This window comes from Rhamphochromis longiceps, linkage group LG19 (genome assembly GCF_057381845.1).
Source record: "Rhamphochromis longiceps isolate RC_006_pf linkage group LG19, R_longiceps_female_GT1.1, whole genome shotgun sequence".
Classification (NCBI taxonomy): domain Eukaryota; kingdom Metazoa; phylum Chordata; class Actinopteri; order Cichliformes; family Cichlidae; genus Rhamphochromis; species Rhamphochromis longiceps.
In genome coordinates this window covers 18,997,919-19,021,748 of record NC_140575.1, presented here as the reverse complement: position 1 = coordinate 19,021,748, position 23,830 = coordinate 18,997,919, and the positions used below count along the sequence as shown (strand labels likewise).

The 23,830-nt window shown below is 40.9% G+C and overlaps 1 protein-coding gene across 6 annotated transcripts in view; it reads right to left on the bottom strand.

Moving 5' to 3' along the window:
• kif6 (kinesin family member 6) overlaps positions 1 to 16,208 on the bottom strand; it is an 81,590-nt gene extending 65,382 nt beyond the window's left edge. For 4 of the 6 annotated variants that reach the window (XM_085391528.1, XM_085391527.1, XM_085391526.1 and 1 more), the window contains exons 1-5: positions 16,053 to 16,208; positions 12,820 to 12,929; positions 10,396 to 10,470; positions 1,564 to 1,711; positions 1,303 to 1,412 (exon numbers count right to left, since the gene is read on the bottom strand). In XM_085391528.1, coding sequence (XP_085247654.1) covers positions 1,303 to 1,412; positions 1,564 to 1,711; positions 10,396 to 10,470; positions 12,820 to 12,929; positions 16,053 to 16,112 — 503 coding nt within the window. In that variant the 5' untranslated portion in view covers positions 16,113 to 16,208. Of the gene's footprint in view, positions 1 to 1,302; positions 1,413 to 1,563; positions 1,712 to 10,395; positions 10,471 to 12,819; positions 12,930 to 15,745; positions 15,766 to 16,052 lie in introns of those variants that run through there. The other 2 variants (XM_085391531.1, XM_085391529.1) reach the window with 2 other exon arrangements.
• Positions 16,209 to 23,830: the final 7,622 nt, after the last annotated feature.

Sequence of the window (23,830 nt, the reverse complement as noted above, 5' to 3'; positions counted from 1 at the left end):
ACCATGTGTGATAGATGATATGGAATGCTTTGGATCACGAGTTGTTTCTTTCCGTCTCCGTACTTTTATTGTACCGTCATTCCCATTTAAATTCCTATTTAAATTCTTCAGTAAAAACATAGAAAGCACCCAAGGTACCAATGCCCGCTTTTGTAACTGTCATGGACACTTAATTGGTACAATTTTCTACTGAATCTAGGATATATCCCATCATACCAAATGTCATAGAAAGACTGTTATAAACAGCTATGACAACGAGAACATGAAACTGAATAGGAACATGTGAAACATGGACGTGAAGTAAACTAAACCTGACATGAACATGAAAAGTAGAAAGCAAGACTCTGTAAACTGACAAGAATTGACATGAAGTAAACAGATGACCCAACAATGAACAGAGGAAGACAGAGGACTTAGATACACAGAAGGATAATGAGGGAAGTGGACACACCTGGGGAGACAACTCTGACACAAATGAACAAGATGCCACAGGGGAAGCAAAACTAAACACACTGAACATGGAAACAGAAGACTTTCAAAATAAAAGAGGAAACATGGAGAGACATGAACTGGGACGTGCAAGCTTGACACAAGAGACAGAGAGAGGGAGCGAGAGAGGGACACAGAGGAGAGAAAATACAAACAATAGAGAGAATACTGGGTCGCAGACCTAGTCCCCTGACTATGTGCTTCAATTTACATGGAATGAGCCAGGTACAATATTGTCACAACTACTGATAAGTCCTATCATGGGTTCAATGGCAATACCTCAGAAGGTCCCACTAAAGGTAAAATAAAGTGAATGAATATAAATATTGTGTGTGACACAAACACAATAGGCAAAAAATTAAATGCACAGACCAGCGTCTAGACAGATGGAAATTAGGATTGCAAAGAAAGATGGAGGCAAAGTAAAAAAGAGGATCACGACGGAAAGGAACAAACAAACAAGAAAAAGGTTCCGAGTAAAGCAACAAAAGAGCCCATGAAATCCTGCAAACAAATGGCAGATGGACAAAAAAAGACCGGCTGCAATGACCAGCTTTGAAAAACTATTTATCCACATGACTCTTTTGCTCTCCTGCAGTCTGCCACCAGGTTGACCACATCCATTGCGGTCCCACAGCCTCATTATGTCAGCTGGCAGTTCATAGTGGGCTGCTAAACACTAGAGTCTCCATATTTCACCACACAATAACTGTGAGCCAGGCTGAGGTGGCTAAATTAAAGTTAAAATATACACCATATGACCCTAGTTGTTGACATGTGCAACCGCTTAAAAATAAGAAAATGGGCACTGACGGTAGGTCTTCCAGTCGAGATGCTTCATGTCGGGAATCCAGAAGGTCGTATCCCATCTCATTGTAGATCTCCAGATAAGAGATATGTGTGGTATAAACCATGCTGCTGTCCTGTGGAGCACCAATAAATCACATAAAAGACTTACATATTTTTGACATTTTTCTGAAGCTAATAATAATAATAATAATGGGTAAAAAGACGATTGTTATGTTCTGCACATAATCAACTGAAAAACAGGCAAATGAACAACAGTTTGCTGACCTGGCTGAACCGTTCATATAGGTAGGAAAGGGTGCGAGGAATAATCCCACGATCGCTGTACCGCTCAGCCCCTCCTGTGATGGTAAAGGTCTTCCCGCTTCCTGTCTGGCCGTATGCAAATATGGTGCCATTATAGCCAGCCAACACACTGCAAAGACACCCACATTATTAGCAAAGTTTTCGCGAATAATTCAAGCTAAAGTCAAAAAATAAAAGTACTACCATGTAAATGAGCCATTAAATATCTATCACTAATGCCATGTTTATACTTTTCAAGTTGTGCTTGACTCCTTTCTCTAAAAGTTGAAGGCACACAAAAACATAAACACAGGTGACAAATTAAAGTAAAAGAAAGCTCCTTGGCATTAAATATATTCTTTCAAAACACATGATAGTGGTGGACAGTGCACTAATATCTCCCAATAGTTTCTTCATCTGATCAATATGAAGGCCATCATTCACATAAAGCTAAAACAGCTTTATCGAGTGAACTGAAGGGCCAAGTATAAGTTAAATGACAGCTGTCTCTTGAACTGTAAATCATGCAGAGTTGCTCTAGTAGAGTCTAGCCATAAAAATATATTTCTGAATGACCAGAATAGGTCCACTTTGAAGTCTGGAAACAAGTGGCACAAACCTGTGAACAATACTTTTTCATTTTTAAAGAAAACTGTAACTTAGCCCACCCTGTCCTGTCCCACTGACGTACTCTCACTTTTCCTTTATAAAGACCTCTGGAAGGAACAAGATCACACTTGGGGCTTGGTACCCAGTGCAGAACAGCAAAGTGAACTGGACTCAAATTTCTTGTCTTGGCCAAATGTGGATGTTTCTAATTCTGATGGCCTTAAATTTTTCAAATTTTAGTAAACTGAGGTTATTGTGTTCACTTCCAGATGTGGTTGTGTCGCGCCTCTCTTGGACCTGGGCCCTTTGCAGCTGTATATAATATCAGCAGTAACGAACCTCAGTAATGCTCACAGTTATGCTCATCTTTTAACGGGTACACACAAACATGAGCACATTTACTCCATCGTGGCTTCCTGCCACTGGTTTCCCATTAATTTTAGGGCCCATTTTAAGTTTTATTATTTGTTTTTATAACTTTTAATAGATCAGCACCAACTTACATATGTAAGCTGCTGACTGCAAGAGTCCCATTGAGGTCGGTGAGGTCAGTGGACCAGCTGCTCCTTGCAGTCCCTGAAGCTTGACTCAAAACAAAAGGTAACTGAGTTTTTTCAGCCACAGAAGATCCCCTCATTTTTTGCTCCTTGCCTTTTAACTCAGAATGAGAGTGGTGTCTTCTTGCCTTTTGTTTCTTGTCATTTTCATTGCTTTGCTTTGCTGTTTTGGTCCTATAAATAAAACTGGATTTGGTTGGACTTCCCTAAATGTCACCAGTTCTTGCTCATACGCCTCCAATGACATCAGCATTTTAAATCTGAAAAAGACCATTGACTGTACTCTTCAGCAGACACCAGAGGCCTTTGTTAATTGAATGTGACACTTCAAATCCACAGGAACGGATGGCGACGGCGAGCAGAGAACTGCAATGGCGACAGATATCTGCCGGTGAAGGAGGAATGTGTTGGAGTGACAGAAAGAGCCCAAAACCACTCAGCTGTAGCAGGTCCGGTAAATTTTGGTTTGGCACAGAAATGTCCTTCTGCACGTGCTCAGGGCCATGGAAACCAATGGTATTCAGATCTGTCTGAATGAAATGAACATCTAAAAATGATAGAGCTCACATGAGACAAAATTTATAGGCAAAACAAATTTTGTGTCTTCTTGGAAATAAACCAGCTAGTAATGGTAAAATGACAGAGGGGCCTCTGACACGCGAGCTTGGATCAAAGGTGTGGGTATCCTGTGTGCTCCTGACTCTGCCAATAGCAAGGAAAAAGGATATCTTTACACTATATTTTTCGAGATGAATTATAAACGAACTTAAGCCTCGCACTTATTCTAATGGTGTAGGCGAGCCAAGGTTTGAGCAACGTGTGGGTTTCCTTCCCTGTGTTCCACACCCTGTATGAAAAGGGCGAGGGAAAAAACTGCATCTCAGTTAAAATAGAACACTGGGTCCACTTATGAGAACGGCGGTTGGTTGGTCAGCCAACGGGCGTCCATTTAATCTACTGTGAGTCATGGAAGTGATTGGCAGGCGTGGGGAAAAGACACTGGCTCAGTGTTTAGCTTAATGTCAGTACTAATGATGCGGCCTGGGCCCTGCCACTGAGGCTTGGGTGTTTCCCAATGCTTGTTCCTGTTTACACCTCAACTTTCCTGGAGATTGGAGAGTGATCGCTCAAAAGATCCTTGTTCTTTCTGTTGTTTAAATGCGAAGCTGTGTGTCCAACCTCTTCAGGTGCAAAGATAAAACTGAACAGACCCTAACTGAACTTCAGCAGCAGGTTTCACAGCCTTGTGAAATAGATTACTGTCCTGATAGAGGGTTTGACGTGTCAGCCCGACATCATTTCACTGGCTCGTCCCCTTGTGGAGCTATTAATGCTGGTTTGTTTTTAAGCTACTGTGCTGGAGTTGAAATAACTGGTTCCAGTTACACCACAGCACAGACACAGACTTTAGTGCAAGTAAACGAGTTAGAGCTTTTGGCTAAACTTGAAGTGTGCCAAGTATGACAGAGCACCAACCAAAACAGCAACCTGACAGTTACTGCTAGCCGAGATGATAGGCAGCCGAGTTTTAGTGCAACAACAGCGAAACTGCTGCAAATTCCTGAATGAAACAGAATAACAACGATCACCGTTTCTTAAATACCATTCATCGTTTTAACCATGACTGTCAGCTTAATACCTTCATGTAGGTTAACTTCCTTTTCACTAGCATTTCGCCTGTTTATCTCTTATATTTAGCTAAATATTTTGTTTGTGTCAAGGTCTGTGCTCTGTCAAGACCATGTGAAGGTTGAAGTGTGGACCCAAAAGCAGACACGCGAAAACAAAACTTGATTTCCACAAAGAGTGAGCTGTTTATTAGAAACTGGGAAGCAAAAAACAAACAAAAACAAAAAACGAAAGGCAGGAGAAAACAAACACAAAACTAACATGGGGGGACTTGAGCTTGACACATGACAAACAGACGACCAAACAAAGGGAAACTAACACAATATATACACAGAAGGTAATGAGGGAATGTGCAACAGGAGGGAAACACAGCTGGAACTAATCTGACGTAAGGAGACAGGGAGGAAGCAAAACTAAATACCCTAAACGCAGAACATGGGACTATCAAAATAAAACATCAACCACAACAAATATGGAGACGAGGACTTAACACTTAGGCCGGGGGAGAAACAGCCATGGGGACACAACTGACTGGGGACACAGAGAGGGAACAGTTACTACTACAGTCACTAGAGCAGGGCGATATGACCAAAAATATTTATCACGATATACATTTGAAAATTTGCGATAACGATATAACTGACGATATAATTGACACTAGACAAACTAGTTTACAACTCCACAACTTTATTAGTGCAAAAAAAAAATCAATGCATTTTCACTTAAACAAGCAGCTGTTTTTATGTGCATTAAAGTTATATAAAAATGTAACACTGCAAATGCAAATTCATATTGGGCGTACGTATCCTCAGCATAACCATGTATAATATCCACAAAACTTAAAGAGGTTATACACACACAATACTGTAATATTATGTTGAAGCACAGTACGTGTCACTCCGCGAGGCTCCTGCCTACGATAGCCGTAATGCTCCGACAATCCATCAAGCGGTGCGAGTTCGTAGCTTAGCAAAGTCGTACTAAAACATTTGACAGATTTTCGAGCGCCGTGTACGACATAAAATCGTTTCGAGGTCAGTAAACACAACCAGAATTCATACATAAGGCACACAGGATTATAAGGGGCACTCTTGATTTTCAGAAAAATCAAAGGATTGATTTTAAGTGTATTTTCCAAAAAACACGGTAATAACGATCGCCCGCTAGCACGCTCTACCAAAAATAGTGCTTTGTTGTGTATCTGATGGATGAAAGCCAAACCAGTTCCACACCACTGAAGTTGCAGCATTTTTACAACCAATTCTGGTTCATCTATTTCATTCAACGATCTGCTTTCACCCTTCTAATTCTCCGCCATGCTTTTTCCGCCATGTGCGTACGAAAACAAAGGCACTGCGCATGCGCTTTTTACCCATACTCTATCGCGATATTTCATTTTCTTATTGTTGCCCAACATTATACCGGTATTACTGTGAATGGTATGATATGGCCCAGTCCTAACAGTCACAGTAAAAAAAAAAAAGTACCCTTTTCAATTCTAAGATATTTTCAGGTCTGTTCAGATGGAACTTTGCGAACCTAAACCTGCCATGTTCTTTTTAGAGAAAAGATGCTTTCTCCCTTCCAAACAACACATGCTTGTTCAGTGTTGTTCAGTGTGCTTCCATGAACTTTAACATTCAACTAACTGATACCTGTACAGTCTGAGTCAGCTTTGTGCGGTTTGTCTAAGCAAAACAAGAAGCTGAGCCTGGGGTTGTCCAGTGTCTTGAATGTTTTCCACTTGTGAATAATCTTTCTCACTGTAGAATGATAGACTTTAGAAATGGCATTATAACCTTTCCGAGACTGATGTGCAGCAGCATTTTTCTGAAGCCTGCATTACTCATTATGTTTACTGGACACCTGTTTTTACTCACATGCAATGTGTTTGTAATGTGCTTGTGCACTAGATGCTCACATGCTGCTCAGACATACTTTTATGTACGTCTGAGTTGATGTTAGATGATTCATATTAGCAACCATTGCTCGGCCTTCATGCATTCATTATGCTGCTGTTTATGTTGTGTTTTCAAGAAGTTGAAGTTAGTTGTGTTCCTTTGGAAATCAGACAGAACTTTACAGCACTCAGCCTATGTTGTGTTCTTGATTTCCAATTAACAGACCTTGATGTGTTTTCAGGGACAACCTCATCGCCTGCTGGCTTGCTAGACATTTGACTTTTCTTTTGATGGTCTGATATCTGTTGTATTAAGCATAGTGTTACTCTTCCAGATCCAGAAAATGTCAAGCTTCACAAGAGCTGTGACTGAGATAGACAGGCACGTTGTCAGGCGGTAATTGGGGGAGCACTTAATTTGTTTTTGGTTTGAATTTTATTGGTGAGACACACATTTTGAGTATTTTTTAATAATTTAATTGTGGTAGATTAAAATTGTAATTGAGTTTTAATAATTGTGCAAACTTATTTTGCACTGTTGTCTGGACTGATTAATGACATTGACTTTACTTTCTCTGGTCGTTGGTTTCCACATCATTGCTAGCTTCCTGGGTAGATGGCCTTTGTCTATTAACATTACCATTTAGCTCAGTGGGTGAGCAGACGACCACATGCTGAATGGCTAAAAAGCAGCCGCCTGGGTTCAAGTCTGACAGCTAAGCAATAACTAGTTGGAATAAAGCCATGTCTTCACATTAAGTTACTAATGTAAAGATACTGCATTTCCCTGATAGTTTTTAAACAAAGCCCTTACTGTCTTGCTTTTTTAATAAACATCTGTATGTTTACATATATGGAAAGAATACTGACTGATAGACTGAGATGAGTCTTTGTGTTTTTTTGCATACTTGTAAAAGCCAGCAAGTCACATTAGCTGGGAAAAAAGTTTTTAAATCTCTTTTTGATGTTATTGATACAATTGTATGTCTCAGCAATCACTTAAATTGCCAACTGGTTCTCCACCTGGAGGGTCAACTTAACCCAAAATAACTGCCGAGGGGTGTTGCCAACATGAAGACACTTACAAATGGACTTCCTTGATATCAGATTAAAGACTAAACAACTAAAAGATGCTAACTTGAAACTGATACAGCAACACAAAGCCGGGCTGTGACTGCAACTTTTTAACTAGATTTTTACCATATGCAAGAACACAGAGGAAACTGTCGAAAGGTTGCGTGGGGAGAGCAACCTAATAACCTGCGTGAGTCAGGTCAAATGCATCCATATCCTTAGTCAACCAATCCAGACATCTGACTGTGCTGTTTATATGTCTGCTAATGGCAAAGATAATTCAAAGCACTTGTGGGAGTCCATAAATAGCTTCTATTGTGATTAAGACCAGTGATGGTAGGAACAAAACTGAGACAGGACAGGGTTCGACAAGGAGAGGAAGAATCTTGTTCACATAACAATAACAACAGCATGACTTGCATTTGATGACAGGAAATTCCAAGTAAATTCCATCTTGTGTGCTGTTTTTCTGTGTTGAATGTCAGAGCGGGCAGGGGGTAAAGCTCTGTAAGACACAGTGTGTATTTAGAGGAGTCTTAAAGAAGCAAGAAACTGCAGTTTATCACTGAGGTACCATTCTGCACTGTGGGAGATGACAAAATGGTCTATAAAGTCAACAAATAGGGTTATTTCATGAATGCATGATCATTTTTTAAATTAAAGCCCGATATGAGATAATCCTATTTTTTCCAGTTATTTCATTTTCATTGACTTCTATTCTATTTAGCTGTTTTTCTTCTTTTTTTATCGTAGTTACTTTATCTAAGCCTTAATACTTACTACTACTATCCATTAAAAAATGGTATCAAAGTACGTTTTTAAATACATGTTTTATTTTTTTTACAAAAATACTCAATAACATTCATGTAGTAAGTGTCTCTTACTGTACACGTACATTGTCTGTGTACTACATAGTTTCACTATGTAGTACACAAATAACAACACATAAAAAATATTCAAATCAGACATGGGTTTATGTGTGTGTCTGAAAAAGGAATTCAGCTGATACTGTGTATCAGTCTTAAAAATCCTACACTGGCTGGGCTCTACTCTGTTCTGCTACTTCAGCTTTATTTTTAAGAAGTTATTGGAATGTATATTAGCTTACTGGATTAGCATTTGACCTCCACTTAAGGTAACCTTACTCTAGGTTGTTACAGGCTACACGATTTGAGTTTCCTTGGCTTCTAAAGTACCTGAGCCGGAAAAGGTAATTGCTAATTAATCCAAGGGAACTGAATAGTGCAGGTAAAATAATTAGCTCTGCTGATAAATGCCTTGTTCTATGAATGCTGTCTTCAATATTGGAGTCAAAATAAAAATGAATCAGCTACAGTTTACAGTGAAGCTCTGTACTGTGGCTTGAAAATGCTCTCACATTCATGATGGCACAGTGTGCCATCTTGCCTGCCAGTTCCATCCACTTAGTGGTTTAAGTATGCAAAGCATGCCAAAAATCACAGACACCCTTCATTTACATCTTAAGCCCTACTCACTTCCTGTCAACAAGGCCCTCTGAAGCATGTGTGGTCTCAGTGTGCAGAGAGGAACACTGCACAGGACAGGTGGACAGCGATGGCTGCGGTTTCGAAGTTAGCTGTATGCTATATACTGCATACTTGTACATCAGCGCAATGGTAAAACGACAACAAAGTTTACTTGGACACGATGAAGTTATGAATACCAGATAGATGCCAAGTTACAACTATCTAACTGCCCCCTTGTTGACCGCCATTGCAATATAAATGCTATATAGCTTTGCTTTGTACCATTAAGTGATTAACACCTAGTTCATACTCGCTACTGTCACTTTCACAAACAGCAGCATGCACCAAATGTGACATCAAACGAAGAATAAGGGTCAGTGTGAAAGAGAATGTGTTGGCTGATACTCTGTCTAGAGCACTTTCTCCTTGAATTAAACATTTTGGGGGTAATGTTAATTCTTGGGAAAGGGGGTGTTATGACTGTGATCGTAATCATATGTAAATTTGAGTGTGCAGGTGCTCCTCCGTGATTGGTGCATCCAGGGTGGATGGCTCGCACCGATTGGCTGAGGACCGGGAGGCAGCGGATAAGAAGAGACTGCCAGGGACTGCCAGGTCATTCATCCTTGGCCCAACCCAACCGGCAGACCGTTCACTGTGTCACTATGTTGGTTAATGTAAGAGCATGTAGGGGTGGACCGCCTTTTTGTTCGATCAGTTTTCTCCTGTTTTTGTTAGGCAGGGAGGAAAGTGATTGTCGTTTGGTTTAGTTCTTTTGAGTAGGTAAGTTGTGTTTATTCCTGAGATAGGCTACCTTTTGTTTGTTGTTTTGGCATTGGGTTCACCCTGAAGTTATGATATGCTGCCTTCCTTTGTTTAACTGCACTCATTGTAAATAAATCACTGTCACAAAATATTAAGTGTGTGACGTGCTGCTTGGGGTTGGACGGGGATGGATCACCCTTTATGTTGTGGTCTGGCCGTGCCTAAACGGGCCATAAAAGTCAGTTTTTTACCAGCGTTACAATGATTTCTCAGCACAGAGACACAGAAATTCTTGAGTAGAGTGACAGTGGCGCTACAACAGCTTGAAAAGATGACAATTAAAAAACTGATCCTTGCTGGCAATCAGCATTTTCATATGATTTTATAGCAATAGATAAGCAAGTTGTTGTAACGTAGCGACACTACATTAACCTGATGGTTTAGTTATTTCACAATATTAGCAGATAAAATCATTTGAAAATGGTCAATTCAGCCAACTTTATCCATTCAAGGAAGTGTTTTGCTTTGTGAGATAACTTGAAATTTGTGTGTGTTAGCAGGCGATCTACTGTTGGTTAAGATTTGGTAAAAGAAAAACAGTGTGGGATTGGATTTGTTCCAAAAAAACAAACAATCCCTCCATGAAGTGAATATCCTGCTGATGTCTTCTCACTTACAGTGCCATTTTTTATTTTACAATCTGTAAATAACATAGCAAAATTATACATTAAAATAATTACCTAATGGACACTTAACAACTTTCTTTAGAGTGCCACGTCCACTTAAAGTTTACCTGTCTGCAACTGGTTTGGCGATGTTTTCAAATATCTCTTCTTGTTTGGCGACCTGATCGAACACTTTCTGGAACCTGGAAAAAGGTGAGAGGTAAAAAAGGTGGTACGGCCATGATAAACTTGGCATAACAGGTATTTAACCCCGGGGTATTTAACCCCAGGTGTTTAACCCCGAGTCTAATATAGGCAGAGTTGTGAAAAAACTATTTGTCTTCCTGAGTTCTAAGTAAGGGGTAGACAATTATCCAAACTTTTGTTAGATCATAAATTAACTCTGATTAATCACAGTTTTTGGGAAAGTTGAATTCAATTTCATTAACCACTCACAGGCCTGATTACTGCCCGACTTGTTGAATTAAGAAATCACTTTAATAGAAGTTGTCTGACAGTGAAGTAGGCTATCTATAAGTTGGAAGAAAACTTAAAACAGAGATGAACCTTCCCAGGATTGGCCCTCCTACCAAAATTACTCAAAATCGATGACTCACCCAGGTGGTCACAAAAGAACCCAGATCATTAATATAAGAACTGCAGGCCTCACTTGTCTGAGTTAAGGTCATGATTCAACAATAAGAAAGAGACTGTGCAAAAATGGCCTCCATGAAAAACTACTGCTGACCACAAAGGACACAAAGACTCGTCTCACATTTGCCAAAGCACATCCTGATGATCCCCGAGACTTTTGGAAAAACATTTTGTGGACTGACGAGACAAATGCCAAACCTTTTGTGCTGTTACTTCTGATGTAAAACGAACACACAATTTTATAAAAAGAACTGCTGCTTTGTTGCTTCTCGACGACTTGCCATAATTGGTGAAACCTTGAATTCCGTGCCCTGAAGCAAACAGGCACAGGTACATTCGGAGAGCTTTTTCTCTCTTAATAAATGAAACCAGCATTTTGTATATATACTGTTGACTAATATATATATATATAAAAAAATCTAAAATATGTAAATGTGACAACAGGAAAACAAACACAAGAAAGCAGGAACTTGTGCTGTATATGTTGCTGGTATATCTGGGGTCATGTACCCACAGCAGAACTGAATAAGCACAAAAAGCAGCAAGAATTTAGTTTCCTGAGTGGAAGAGGAGGAGTTTGGTCATTCTGTTTTCTAAAGTAGTCACAGCCCGTCATGTTTTATCCCACAGTAAGATGAGAGAGATGAAGCGAGGAATCCGCCCAGGAAGGTTGTTAAATGTGGAAATTTTATTTCTATAAGGGCACAAGGGAACCTCCACAGGCTATTATAAGACTGTGTGGTTTTCAAGGCTTCTGAGTGTCCAGTGCTGTCTGACTCCCCAACTGTGAATTTAGGGCTTGGAAGCGTGGCATGAGCCCTGCCCAGAGGGTATATAAGGCTGCAGCTTTCACTACCAGCATTAAACAGATGTTCTGGCTCTTCACTGACAGGACTGGGGGATGAATTATTCACGGGAAAGTTCTTGTGCAACATTAAGAGCTTGAATTCTGTGTGTTGTCTTTATTCACACGATCTATTTCAATTTTTTTTTTTCTTGGACATTTTTAATGTCATGCCCTTATTTCAGACTGTAGCTAATTTGACTTTTATTACAGACACAACCAAGCAGTAACGTCCACGTTTAAAAATGAAGCCACTGTGGAAATGACAAACTCTCCAGGTCTTCTAATATCCCCTTGAGGCTGAACCCCATAGACTCCAGTGTTAAATTGCCAGCGTTATAGCAGCAATAAACTCTCTTTGTCATAGCTTTAATGTTTTTTTTTTTAGAAGTAGATATGTACTTTTGCCCCTACTGTTATTTTCCATTGGGCTGCCTCTACCGATGGATCTGCATATTTGATTTGGTACAGATTTTATGGTATTGAAAACGGGGGTCTTTACGGTAATGGGTTAACCACTGTAACATGCAACCACTAGTTCTTTTAAAAAAAAATTATATAACTCTTAAAGCCCAAATTTGCAGTATTAGGAGCTAAAAGGTCAATATGACCATAGACTGCATATGAAAGAGTCATGTATGACTGACAAGTCGCTATTCTATGAGCACAAAGTGCGCCTATTTTTGCAAAGGGTGAGCAGATTCGCCCCTCCTTTGTCACATCCAGTTTCAAAGCACAAAGATAGGTGATGTCAGGGTGGCTACATTCATTTTTTTTTTTTAGCTCGCTAAGCTTCAGTGAACTGACCTCTCAATTTGTGCTATTTGTGCTGGTTGTACCTTTTAATCCAATTACATGACAAATAACATGGGTTGCATTTGTTACTCAGGGCACACTTGGATTTTACTTATCACTAAGTAGCAGGATTCTGTGTCTATAAATGCAGCTTGCTAAACAAGCTATCTAGCTTTTGTTTGATAACTTAGCACTTCACCGATTCTTGTTCAAAGAAAGACCCTACAACAATACCATTTGATCTCTGGCTGTCACATACCTGAAGTTGTAGCACTCTCTCTTGTTGTTAACAAAGCCATCAGCCAGGTCCTTGGGCACAAAAAACTCCAGAGAGGAACCTGTCTGGTTCTCATTGTCCACAGAGTACACCTGAGGGAGCCAAAGACAACAGCAGAGTCAGTTTTATATAGCAGAGGAAGGCCTAAAGACTTCTATATCATACCACAGGACTATGCAGACGGATTATAAGCACAGGCAGTTATGTTCCAGCTCAGTAGCCACACAGGAATTCGTAGTCTTCTATATGTTTCAGTGTGCATGCTGTTACGGTATGTGGAGCCATACATGCGGCCCAAGTTAAACACAAAGACAATATATCATGTTAGGTCTAAAATATACGTTTAGACGTTTTGTGGCTTGGGTACTGCGAGCCCTGAAAATAAAAGGGTGGAGTTTATGGCGCTCATATCCTGTGGAAACAAATAGAACTGAACAAGCAATCACGATCAGCGTATAGTGTTGGCAAGCCCTGCAAAATCACCTCTACTAACCGAAGCTGAAGCCAAAGCGAGGAGGCGAGGAAAAACGGCATAACATTAAACCAATATAGAGTATTGAAAGTGAGGTCAGTCAGGTCAGCCTAAACACTCCTACCATTCGCTTTTCAGCTTCAAGCTTCAACATATGTTCTGGCATATGTTTCCAATGGACACTGATGCAATTACAAGTCCCTGAGGTTGCAGGAATAAAAGATAAGACCTAAATAACTGGATTGTTTTTCACTGTCACTCCGCCTGCAGTACTGCCTCTTCCATGTGCCAAACCTCAAAAAGCCCCCAGGAGGTAGCTGTTCTCATTTCACTGTGGGTGCCACAGAAAACCTTAAAGAAATAGGCTTATTTGTTTCCACCAGCTGCTGTGCTCACACAATAAAACAAGGAGAAGAAAATGATTTTCCCAGGAGTGCAATGACTATCATTTCCTATTTTTTTAATTAGTTAAACATTTTCTGTTAATTTTTCTCTCTCTCGCGCGCGCGCGCTCTCTATCTATCTATCTATCTATCTATCTATCTATCTATCTATATGTGTGGCATTCATCTCACAGCAGGTGTGTACTTTATTGCAAAATAATTCCAAGTGAGTTGGCTGATTATACCTTTTGGCTCATAATTTCATGTTTCATCATGCTGAGTCTGAAGCTCTCTGCAAAAAGATTATAAAGATATTACATCATTACTTAGAATGATTGTAATAATTAGTTTTTATACCCATACCAACTAGTGTGTTTTGTGGACTTGGAGAGGGCTTTCGAGGGTATCGTGCAGAGGGTATCAGTCTCTGTAATCTCAGGATCAACGACCTCCAGTTTGCACTGGGGCAGTTTGTTGTTTCAGTTATTTCTGTGCATTATGTTCACATCCATATTGTTATATAGCGCTGAACTAATCTAAACCACAAACTTTAGACATACTGTTTCATTAGTTCCAAATATTAAACATACAATATTTGGATATTCTGTTTCACAGCTAGAACTCCAATCACTGAATCCTCTTCTATTTGTTGTTTTTATTTAGTTGTTTATGCTGCAAGTCTAGTGTACGTGTTGTAGACTTTTATTGTGAAAGGCAAGACCAGGAAGAAGCCCTCTTGCACATGTATAGAACAAATAGGATTTCCGGTAGGAATAGGGCTGCAACAGGCCCACAAGCTTCAGGTGTTTCTGCAACCTTTGCTATGAGGCCTCATATGCTCAGGGACTTCCATCAGGGCACCACCTGGTACTGTTCACCACCTGATAAAGGGTTGCTGAGGCCCTAGAGAGGCTGGTGTGGATGGCACAGCACAGCAGTGAGCGCACGCTGCCTGACCTGCACCCAGCTGTGCCTCAGGAAGTCACTGAGAGGCACAAAGGACTCAACTCATCCAAACAGCAGCCTGTTGTCCTCCCAGTGCCCTCCGGCAGGGGATTCAAGATCCATAAATCACGTGGGAACAGAGTGATGATCGGTTTTATCCCCACCCCACAAGACTAGTCAATAAAAGACAAACACAAACATACACACAGACAAGTGCAACCTAACTTCTGGGTACTAATTCCTTTTATAAAACATAATCATTATTATATATTCATCTATTTTGTGAGAAAATCAAAAAAAAACTTGTGTTTTCTTTATTAAATTTGACTAGTGAGTCCATGCAATTCAAGGTTATTATGGTGAACTAAAACTAAAAAGAAGTGTAAAAAACTTTCTGGTTCACTGCACCAGGAATACAAAAGTATTATCTTGAATAATTCATGATTTCACTGCTACTTTTACACTTCCAGAGCCATCCAGAGAGCCGAACTGGACCCTTTGGGCCTATTGCGGTGCCAGCTAGAAAGTTAAAACCAGCTCTAGTATTAAACAAGTTGTTTGAAACATAAAGATGTAAAAATCGTATTACTGTTGAAGTTTAGTGTCTTTCCTGCTGCGTTATCTGAATTGTAATGTGCATCTATTGTCAGCAGACTTAATGAATTCAAGAAACTGAAATATACTCTTGAAATTTAATCCACTGTTTTAAAAAGGGTTTTTGTGTGACTACACGTGGAAGCTTGATCAGTCTCTATACAGTAACAAAATCTTGTTTATGTTTTTTTAAACATTTTTAAAAAATAATAAATAAGGCCTTTTCCAGATTTCATTATACATAACAAATCAACCACATACATGTGGTTGATTTGTCCACGGTGCACAGTCTCATGTCTATAACAGTTTTTCTACTATCTTGCATCCAAAATTTTGAATTTCTTAACACTCAGCAGCTTCATAGATCTATTTGCCTTACATAGAGAAGATTAGACCTAAAGATAAAATACTATCTATTTTTACACCTGACAGAGGTGAACTGTTACACAGAGCATTTGAGTCATATCACTGGATTAAGGATTAAACTACTTCCCAAATATGTTACTAAACTTACCCAGCGAGTTTTTTCTTCTTTCTTTGTATCTATCCACCTTAGTGGCGTCTCTGATTTCCTTTAGTTTGCCTGCTGTGTGCAGTAACAACACTGTCGCTCAGTTGTTCTCCAGGTCTCTCAGACTGTTTTGTTTCTTTTCTGGTTCATTTATTGGACTCTACTCCACTAATATAAAAGTAATATATAGATTTAGGTTAGTGCAAAACAAGTGTAGTAGATAAGACTTGATGATCTAATGTAAGGCCTTGTTTAAGCAAAAGAATCTAGCACAGTAGTGTTGGACTAAATGTTACTGTGAGGCACTTACCGCCACATTTTTCTTGGTGGGTTTAATGCGAGCGAATATCTGAATCGTCTCTTTCACCATTTTCCCCCCGGTAAAATGAAACTAAACCGGTTTGTTTTCCTCACAGCCAGATAGCTATCTGGCTAACGTTAGCATCACGGTCCTGCTGGCAGGAGTTTGTTGTATCTGGTTGCTAGGCAACTGTGTTCCGCCAACAAAGATCATTTGTTGATGTCAAGATGCCCCCTTGAAGTAAATTTCGCAGACTGGCAGTTTTAATTAATTTCACTTTGAAACAGTTTACATTTTTGAATCAGTAACACAATATGTAATTCTTGGTCTTTTCAGATAGTTATACAGGAAGTGTAACCACAAAACAAAGAGTCAGGCGGCTAAGAATAGGTGTTATTGTAGCGCACAGTGTGGTGGATGAATATATTAGGTGGCACAGTCACAGGTAAAAACAAACAGGGATTCACAGCTGTGCCATTTTGCTCTGATGCTTCTTATTCTCCTCTAAGAATGCATTTTGAAGACAAAAGGTCGGCGCGGGTTCAATGACTCATTCAATGGGCATACTGACAGAATTGTATTCAGCACTGTTGGCACTCCCCACACATAAGGCCGACGGCTCTTAGTCACAATGCAAATAGGTGTGACCACAGTTGCCCAGTCTGGCAGTTATAGATTTATAAAGAGGAAATAGGAAGTAATCATAAAGCTGCATTGCAGTTTTTTACTTTACACATAAACAAAACATGACCAGAAGTAGCAGCAAATCATAGCATTTTACTAACTTTTCTTTGATCCACCACAGACCAGATTCTTTCGGAAATGAAAGATCAGAGAAACCAGAGTGTGTTAAAATGAGAAATGTGAACAACCACACTGCTGCAGTTTTCCCACTGTGTGTTTTCAGCTACAAAGAAGTCAAATGCAGTTGCTATACCTGGTGTGTATAGCAGTCTATTCAGGCACAGATATTATACTACATCTCTTTATGTAAGCTTTGCAGGTTAACTTTTATTGCTGTGGTTGGAATTTTTTGCTTGATGTATTGTTAGTGACTGTGAATAAGTACGAGATCTTCTCTCTAATGGAAACACAGATTTGCTTATCAGCTGGTTTTCACTATGCTGCGGGTCTCTCTGAGAAAATGGGTTTGAGATGGGTTGATGGTCGCTGAGCAGCTGTCTCGGGTTCCAGTCTATATGTGTCCTTCTGTTTGTGGTATTTCACCCAAAAGCTGCACACCAGGCGGGCTATCAGAGACTTGTGGTAAAGCAGGATTAAATGAGATCATTTCAGATTTAACCAATGGTTTTTAGTGTTAAAAAAGTGGTCTTTTATTTATCAGGTTAGAGATCAACAAAATCACCGCCTACAGATCAGTCAGATCTCTGGAAATAGTGAAACCCCTGTACATGAATCATATGAGGGTCTAAAGTATTTGTCTTTTATCTTGGTAGTAACTTTATCCCTGTTTTTTTCCTGCTGACTGCAAACCAAAAAACTGTGTTGCTCTATAAGCATTAATATATAATCCTAATCAATGATACTGATTTATACTTGCACACCTTATATCCAGTTTGCACAGAGTATATATTTAGGCTTGAATTTTTATTATTCTTTTTACTGTCTTTTAGAAAACAAAAAAGAAAACAAATAAAACAACAACAACAAAGCTGGAGCTGAAAGAATAAAAACATGCCTATTTATCTCTAAATATTGATTTAAGCAATTTGTCAGATTCTCTGATGACAGGGCTGTTCACTTGTAAAGTACAGCTGGTATTTTCCACCTCACTTCAAATAGGCTAAACTTTATTAATATGGTAGGGCTTACTGATATAGTAGAACCTTTCCAGCTTTACTGGAAATGCACACACATACTGTATTCATGAAGGGCTTTTAATGCCTTTCCCTTCACACACTCGCACTCTGCTGCTTTGTCTCCAGCGTTTGAATTCCTTTCAGACTGTATTGTGTGTTTAACCTGTTCATACTTTTCTGAGATCTTCCTTTGTAAAAACTGCTGCTCTGCCAGTAGACCTGTCCGTGCTTATGATTGGTTACATACTTCTGACTCTGCCTCTTTCACGTAGGAAACTATGGATTGACTTGTTGAGTTGATAGACACCTTCACGTGACCTCTTAGCCTGATTTCTTATTTGTGAAGCCAAATATGGAAAAAAGAAAAAAAAATTGCTGAACTTGTTTCATAGTACAAAGTCCGGGTAATTCAGTGAGATCTGATGGATATCCTAGTGAGGGTATACACTATACTCCCAAAAGTATTCACTCACCCATCCAAATCATTGAATTCAGGTGTTCCAATTCTTGGTTGTAGGTGTGTAAAATCATGCACCTAGGCATACAGACTGCTTCTACAAATATTTGTGAAAGAATTCTAGTGTGGTAATGACCACGTCTCAGCTGTGAAGTGATTGAGCATATAAAATCACAGAGTGGGGTCAGCGGATGCGCATGTTGTGCAGAGGTTGACAACTTTCTGCAGAGTCAATCGCTATAGACCTCCAAACTTCATATGGCCTTGAAATAAGCTCAAGAACAGTGCGCAGAGAGCTTCATGGATTGGTTTCCATGGCCAAACATTTGCATCCAAGCTTTACAGCACCAAGCACAACAGAAAGTGTCAGATGCAGTGGGGTAAAGCATGCCAGGACTGCACTCCAGAGCAGTGGATATGTGTCCTCTGCACTGATGAATCGCGCTTCTTTCTCTGGAAATCTGATGGACGAGTCTGGGTTTGGTGGTTTCCAGGTAGACGGTACTTATTAGTCCGAATTCTGGTATGTTGTGGGGTTGTTTTTCAGGAGTTGGACTTGGCCCCTTTGTTTCAGTGAAAGAAACTCTCAATGCTTTAGCATACCAAAACAATTTGAACAACTTCATGCCCCCAACTTTGTGGGAAATGTTTGTGGATGTCCCCTTCCTTTTCCAACATGACTGCGCATCAGTACACAAAGCAAAGTCCATAGAGACACGAATGAGCAAGTTTGATGTGGAAGAATTTGACTGGCCAGCACAGAGTCCTGACCTCGACCTGACAGAACACTTTTAGGATAAATTAGAGTTGAGAATGCGAGCCAGGACTTCTTGTCCAACATCAATATCTGACCTCACAAATGCACTTCTGGAAAAATAGTCAAAAATTCAAACACACTCCTGAAGCTGGTGGAAAGCCCTACATATATTAAACTCTATGAATTAAGCCTAGGATGTAATTTAAGTTCATATGTGTGTGAAGGCAGACAAGCAAATACTTTTGGAAGTATACCTTTAAATGAGCTTTGCTCAGAGAATGTAGTGGCATTTCTGGGTCTCATTTCCTTCTCATCTTATTTTTGTGGTAGAATTTGAACTTGTGGATGCAGCAACGAACTGTGTTCACTAATGATGGTTTTTAGATGTGTTCCTAAGCCAGGTACTTTCATCTGCTCCATTATTTCCTGAGGGGTTGCCTCAACAGATGGATCCACATGTTTAATTTGGCACAGATTTTATGCTGGATGCCTTTTTTGATGTTACCCTACCATTTACACTTAATTTAGGACCGGCACCAGGAATACACAAGCTTGTGTCCTCCTGAGGGTGGATTTAGCATGTAAGGCAAATCTTTCAACCAGTGATTTCCACAACAGTCACATCTTCTTCTTTTTTTTTTAATTCAGCAGCTTGTCCCAATTGTGTGCAGAGATTTCTCCAGATTCTCTGAAACTTTTCACAAGATTATGAACCCTAAATGTTGGAATCTCTATTACATAACCTGATAATATCATTCCTGAATATTCAAATAACTTCATAGTTACTTCTGAAAGACTCAGCCTACATGAGGTGCTGCATTATTCAAAGCCTAATCCACAACTCTTTTAGTACTATGTAGCATTTCCAGTCTTTTATTTACACCTCTCCTGACTTTTTCCTTTTCAAAAGCAATAATATTTTTCATTTCAACGTGTTTTTAAATGTAAATCATTGCATTTATGTCATGGTCCGGAGTCTGTGACTCCGTGTTTATGTTTAGTTTATTGGTATTCTGTGGTTTTGGGTACCTTGGGTGTTTATACTCTTCTGTTTCATGGTTCATGAAACAGAAGCTTCAAAACAAGGACCCGGGCGCAGCCCTCATTGTAGCAGGAGACTTTAACAAAGCGAACCTCAGACAAGTCATGGCAAACTTTTACCAGCATGTCTCGTGTCCAACGAGAGGGGATCGGATTTTGGATCACTACTACACGCCATACAAGCAGGGCTACAAAGCTGTCTCACACCCGGCTTTTGGGAAGTCTGACCACAACGCCATCTTCCTCATTCCCCAGTATAAACAAAGCATACGGAGGGAAGACGTGACCACGAAGGAAGTAAAACGGTGGACTGCCCAATCAGAAGCTACGCTACAGGACGCACTCAACGACGTAGACTGGGACATGTTCAGAGCATGCGCAGTCGACATCAACGAGTTTACGGAAGTAGCAGTATGCTTCGTCAATATGCTAGCGGAGGAGATTATCCCCACTGCGAGAGTCACCACATTCCCAAACCAGAAACCGTGGATGGACAGATCGATCCGCACTGCAGTAAATGCCAGGACCGCCTCCTACAACGCGGGTCTCGCCACTGGCGATATGAGCGCCTACAAAGCGGCCTCATACGGCGTGCGGCGCGCGGTGAGAGATGCCAAACGCAGGTACCGGGAACGTGTGGAGTCCCGCTTCCACCAGGGCGACACACGGAGTATGTGGCACGGACTACGCACCATTACGGACTACAAAGCCAGGGACACTGCGCCGATCAATGCCGACTCTGCATTCACCAACGAGCTGAATCGGTTCTACGCCCGTTTCGAGGTTAGCCAGGCGGCTAATGCTATCTACCGCCTGACTACCGAGGACAGTGACGTCATCAGCGAGAGACCGGTGACCAGCATCGCGGAGCATGACGTCCGAGCGGCACTGAGGAGAGTGAACACAAGGAAAGCGGCGGGGCCAGACAGCATCACCGGCCGTCTGCTGCGCTGCTGTGCTGACCAGCTAGCAGGTGTGTTCACTTACATCTTCAACGAGTCCCTGGCGAAGTCTGTGGTCCCCACATGCTTCAAAAGATCCACCATCATCCCTGTGCCCAAGAACAGCAAACCCTCATCCCTGAACGATTACCGGCCAGTTGCACTGACCTCGGTAGTAATGAAGGTGTTTGAGAGGCTGCTGAAGAACATCATCTCCTCCGCCATCCCAGACACCACAGATCCGCTGCAGTTCGCCTACAGATCCAACAGATCCACAGAGGATGCCATCGCCCACGTCCTACACACCACTCTCAGCCACGTGGACAAGAAACAGGGTAACTATGTGCGAATGCTGTTTGTTGATTACAGTTCAGCGTTTAACATAATAGTGCCCTGCAGACTGTTCACAAAGCTGAGGGATCTGGGACTTAACAGCCGTCTGTGTGCATGGGTGTTGGACTTCCTCACTGGCAGAACTCAGGTGGTGAGGGTGGGCAGGTGCTTCTCCAACAGCATCACCATCAACACAGGAGCACCTCAGGGATGTGTCCTCTCGCCACTGCTCTACTCCCTCTACACTTCAGACTGTGTGGCCACCCATGGCTCCAACACCATTGTGAAGTTTGCTGACGACACAGTGGTGTTGGGTGCCATCTCCAACAACAATGAGGCGGCCTACATGGATGAAGTGAAGAATCTGGCATCGTGGTGCCAGGACAACCACCTCCAGCTGAACGTCAGCAAGACCAAGGAGCTGGTGGTGGACTTCAGAAGGGGTCAGCACAGAGACTACAAGCCCATCATCATCAATGGAGCTCCAGTGGAGAGGGTGCAGTCCTTCAAGTATCTTGGTGTCCACATCTCCTCAGACCTGACATGGGCTGCCCACATTCAGGTCCAGACCAAAAAGGCTAGGCAGCGCCTGTATCACCTACGACAACTGAGGAAGTTCAGGGTCTCTCCAAAGATCCTCAGGATTTTCTATACAGGCGCTGTGGAGAGCATCCTCACACAGAACATGACATCGTGGTTCGGGAACAGCTGTGTGAAGGACCAAAAAGCTCTCCAGAGAGTGATCCGTACAGCAGAACGCTGCTGCAGGATTGCTCTCCCCCCGCTTCAGGACACCTACACCAGGAGATGCCGGACTAGAGCAGCGCAGATACTGAAGGACCCGTCCCATCCTGGCAACAAACAGTTCCAACTTCTGCAATCTGGTAGAAGGTTCCACATCTTCCGGGCAAGGACAGAGAGACTCAAGAGGAGCTTCTATCCCCAAGCCATCCGTGCCCTAAACACACACACCCGCCCTCTCACATCATCTATAATTGACTGAGACAGGACTCTTCCAGACACTAAACCAAGGCTCAATGTACATTTCAATTCCTTTAATTTTAAATATGTTTATATTGTCTATCCTGTAAAATAGTCAGATATCTATTCATATTAACGTACAGAATTCACCTGCTTGCTGCTACTACTGCACATTCACCCAGTGTATATACTATATGTGTGTGTGTATATATATATATATAATGTTCTTCCTCTACACCCCCCCCAATTTTTGCACATGTCGAGGAGTGTGTCAGGCTACATTTCACTGTGTGTTATACTTGTATAACTATGCATGTGACAAATAATAAAGAACCTTGAACCTTGAATACTCCAGGCTATTTTACTTCTAAGATCATACTGAAATTAAATATTCAGGTAGGATAAAGTGATATTCAAAAGGTCAAAGGTGAACTTCATGGTGTCATAAATTTTAGCAAAAGCATATATTTTTTTTTACCATTTTAGTCGCAGTATTTCAGGAACAGAAAGAGAGACTCTGGCCATATTTCAGCTTTGGTATGTTCCTGAAGTCAGATCTATAATACCCCCCTATTAAATTCCTTTAAAGTCTTCACTGCACATAGTATGAGTCGGCATGATGGGAAGGAGACAGGCAATTCTAGTTTCTCACACAGCTCCTGAAATCTGATTGTGGCCCTTGTTTCACCACTGAGGTGTTTTTATCACGGTGTGTGACACATTACAAATGACAACTCCTTACTGAAATCCTGTTGTCCCACTTGCTAATCTCTTGTGCTTTCAATGCGGTAAAAAAAAAGATAAGGAAGTTGGATTCTTTCATGTGAAAGCAGTGACAATTCAGACCAGCTGAACTCTTTCACAAATATGTCAACAGTATCTTATGATTCCAGGACTGATTCTTTGCATGCAAAATGCAACCTTTTTTCATTTCCAAGAAGGAAGCAGCCACGTCCACTTTCTGCACAGCAGTCATACAGTGTAGTTAAATGTTCTTCCTGGACAGAAAAGTGCATGCCGTAAACACCAACCAAAGGCTGGACTGGGCTTGTTTGGGAGCTGTGAACTCTTTTTTTTTTTTTTTAATATCCTGCTTTGGTCCGTGTGTTGTCTTTAGCTTCAGCTGACATAGCTGTGGTTTCTCCCCAATGGAGCAGCCACTGCACGAGACTGACGCACGGAAGCAGACTTCAGGTCCGGATCAAGCACATTTTTGCTCTCAAGAAATGATGGACACTCTTTAAACAGTTTTCAGTTTTACATACATGCAAAATGAATTTTTCTAATGAATGATTTCCAGTAACTCAGCTTCAGTGTTTTTCACTTTTATATTTTTAATTTCCTGTACAGAGTTCACAGGCAGATCAAGTGACAATAAAAATGTACACAGGTTTCACAGTGGATTCAGTGATGATTACACAAGTTGACATGTGCAAGCATGCGTGCGCACGCACACA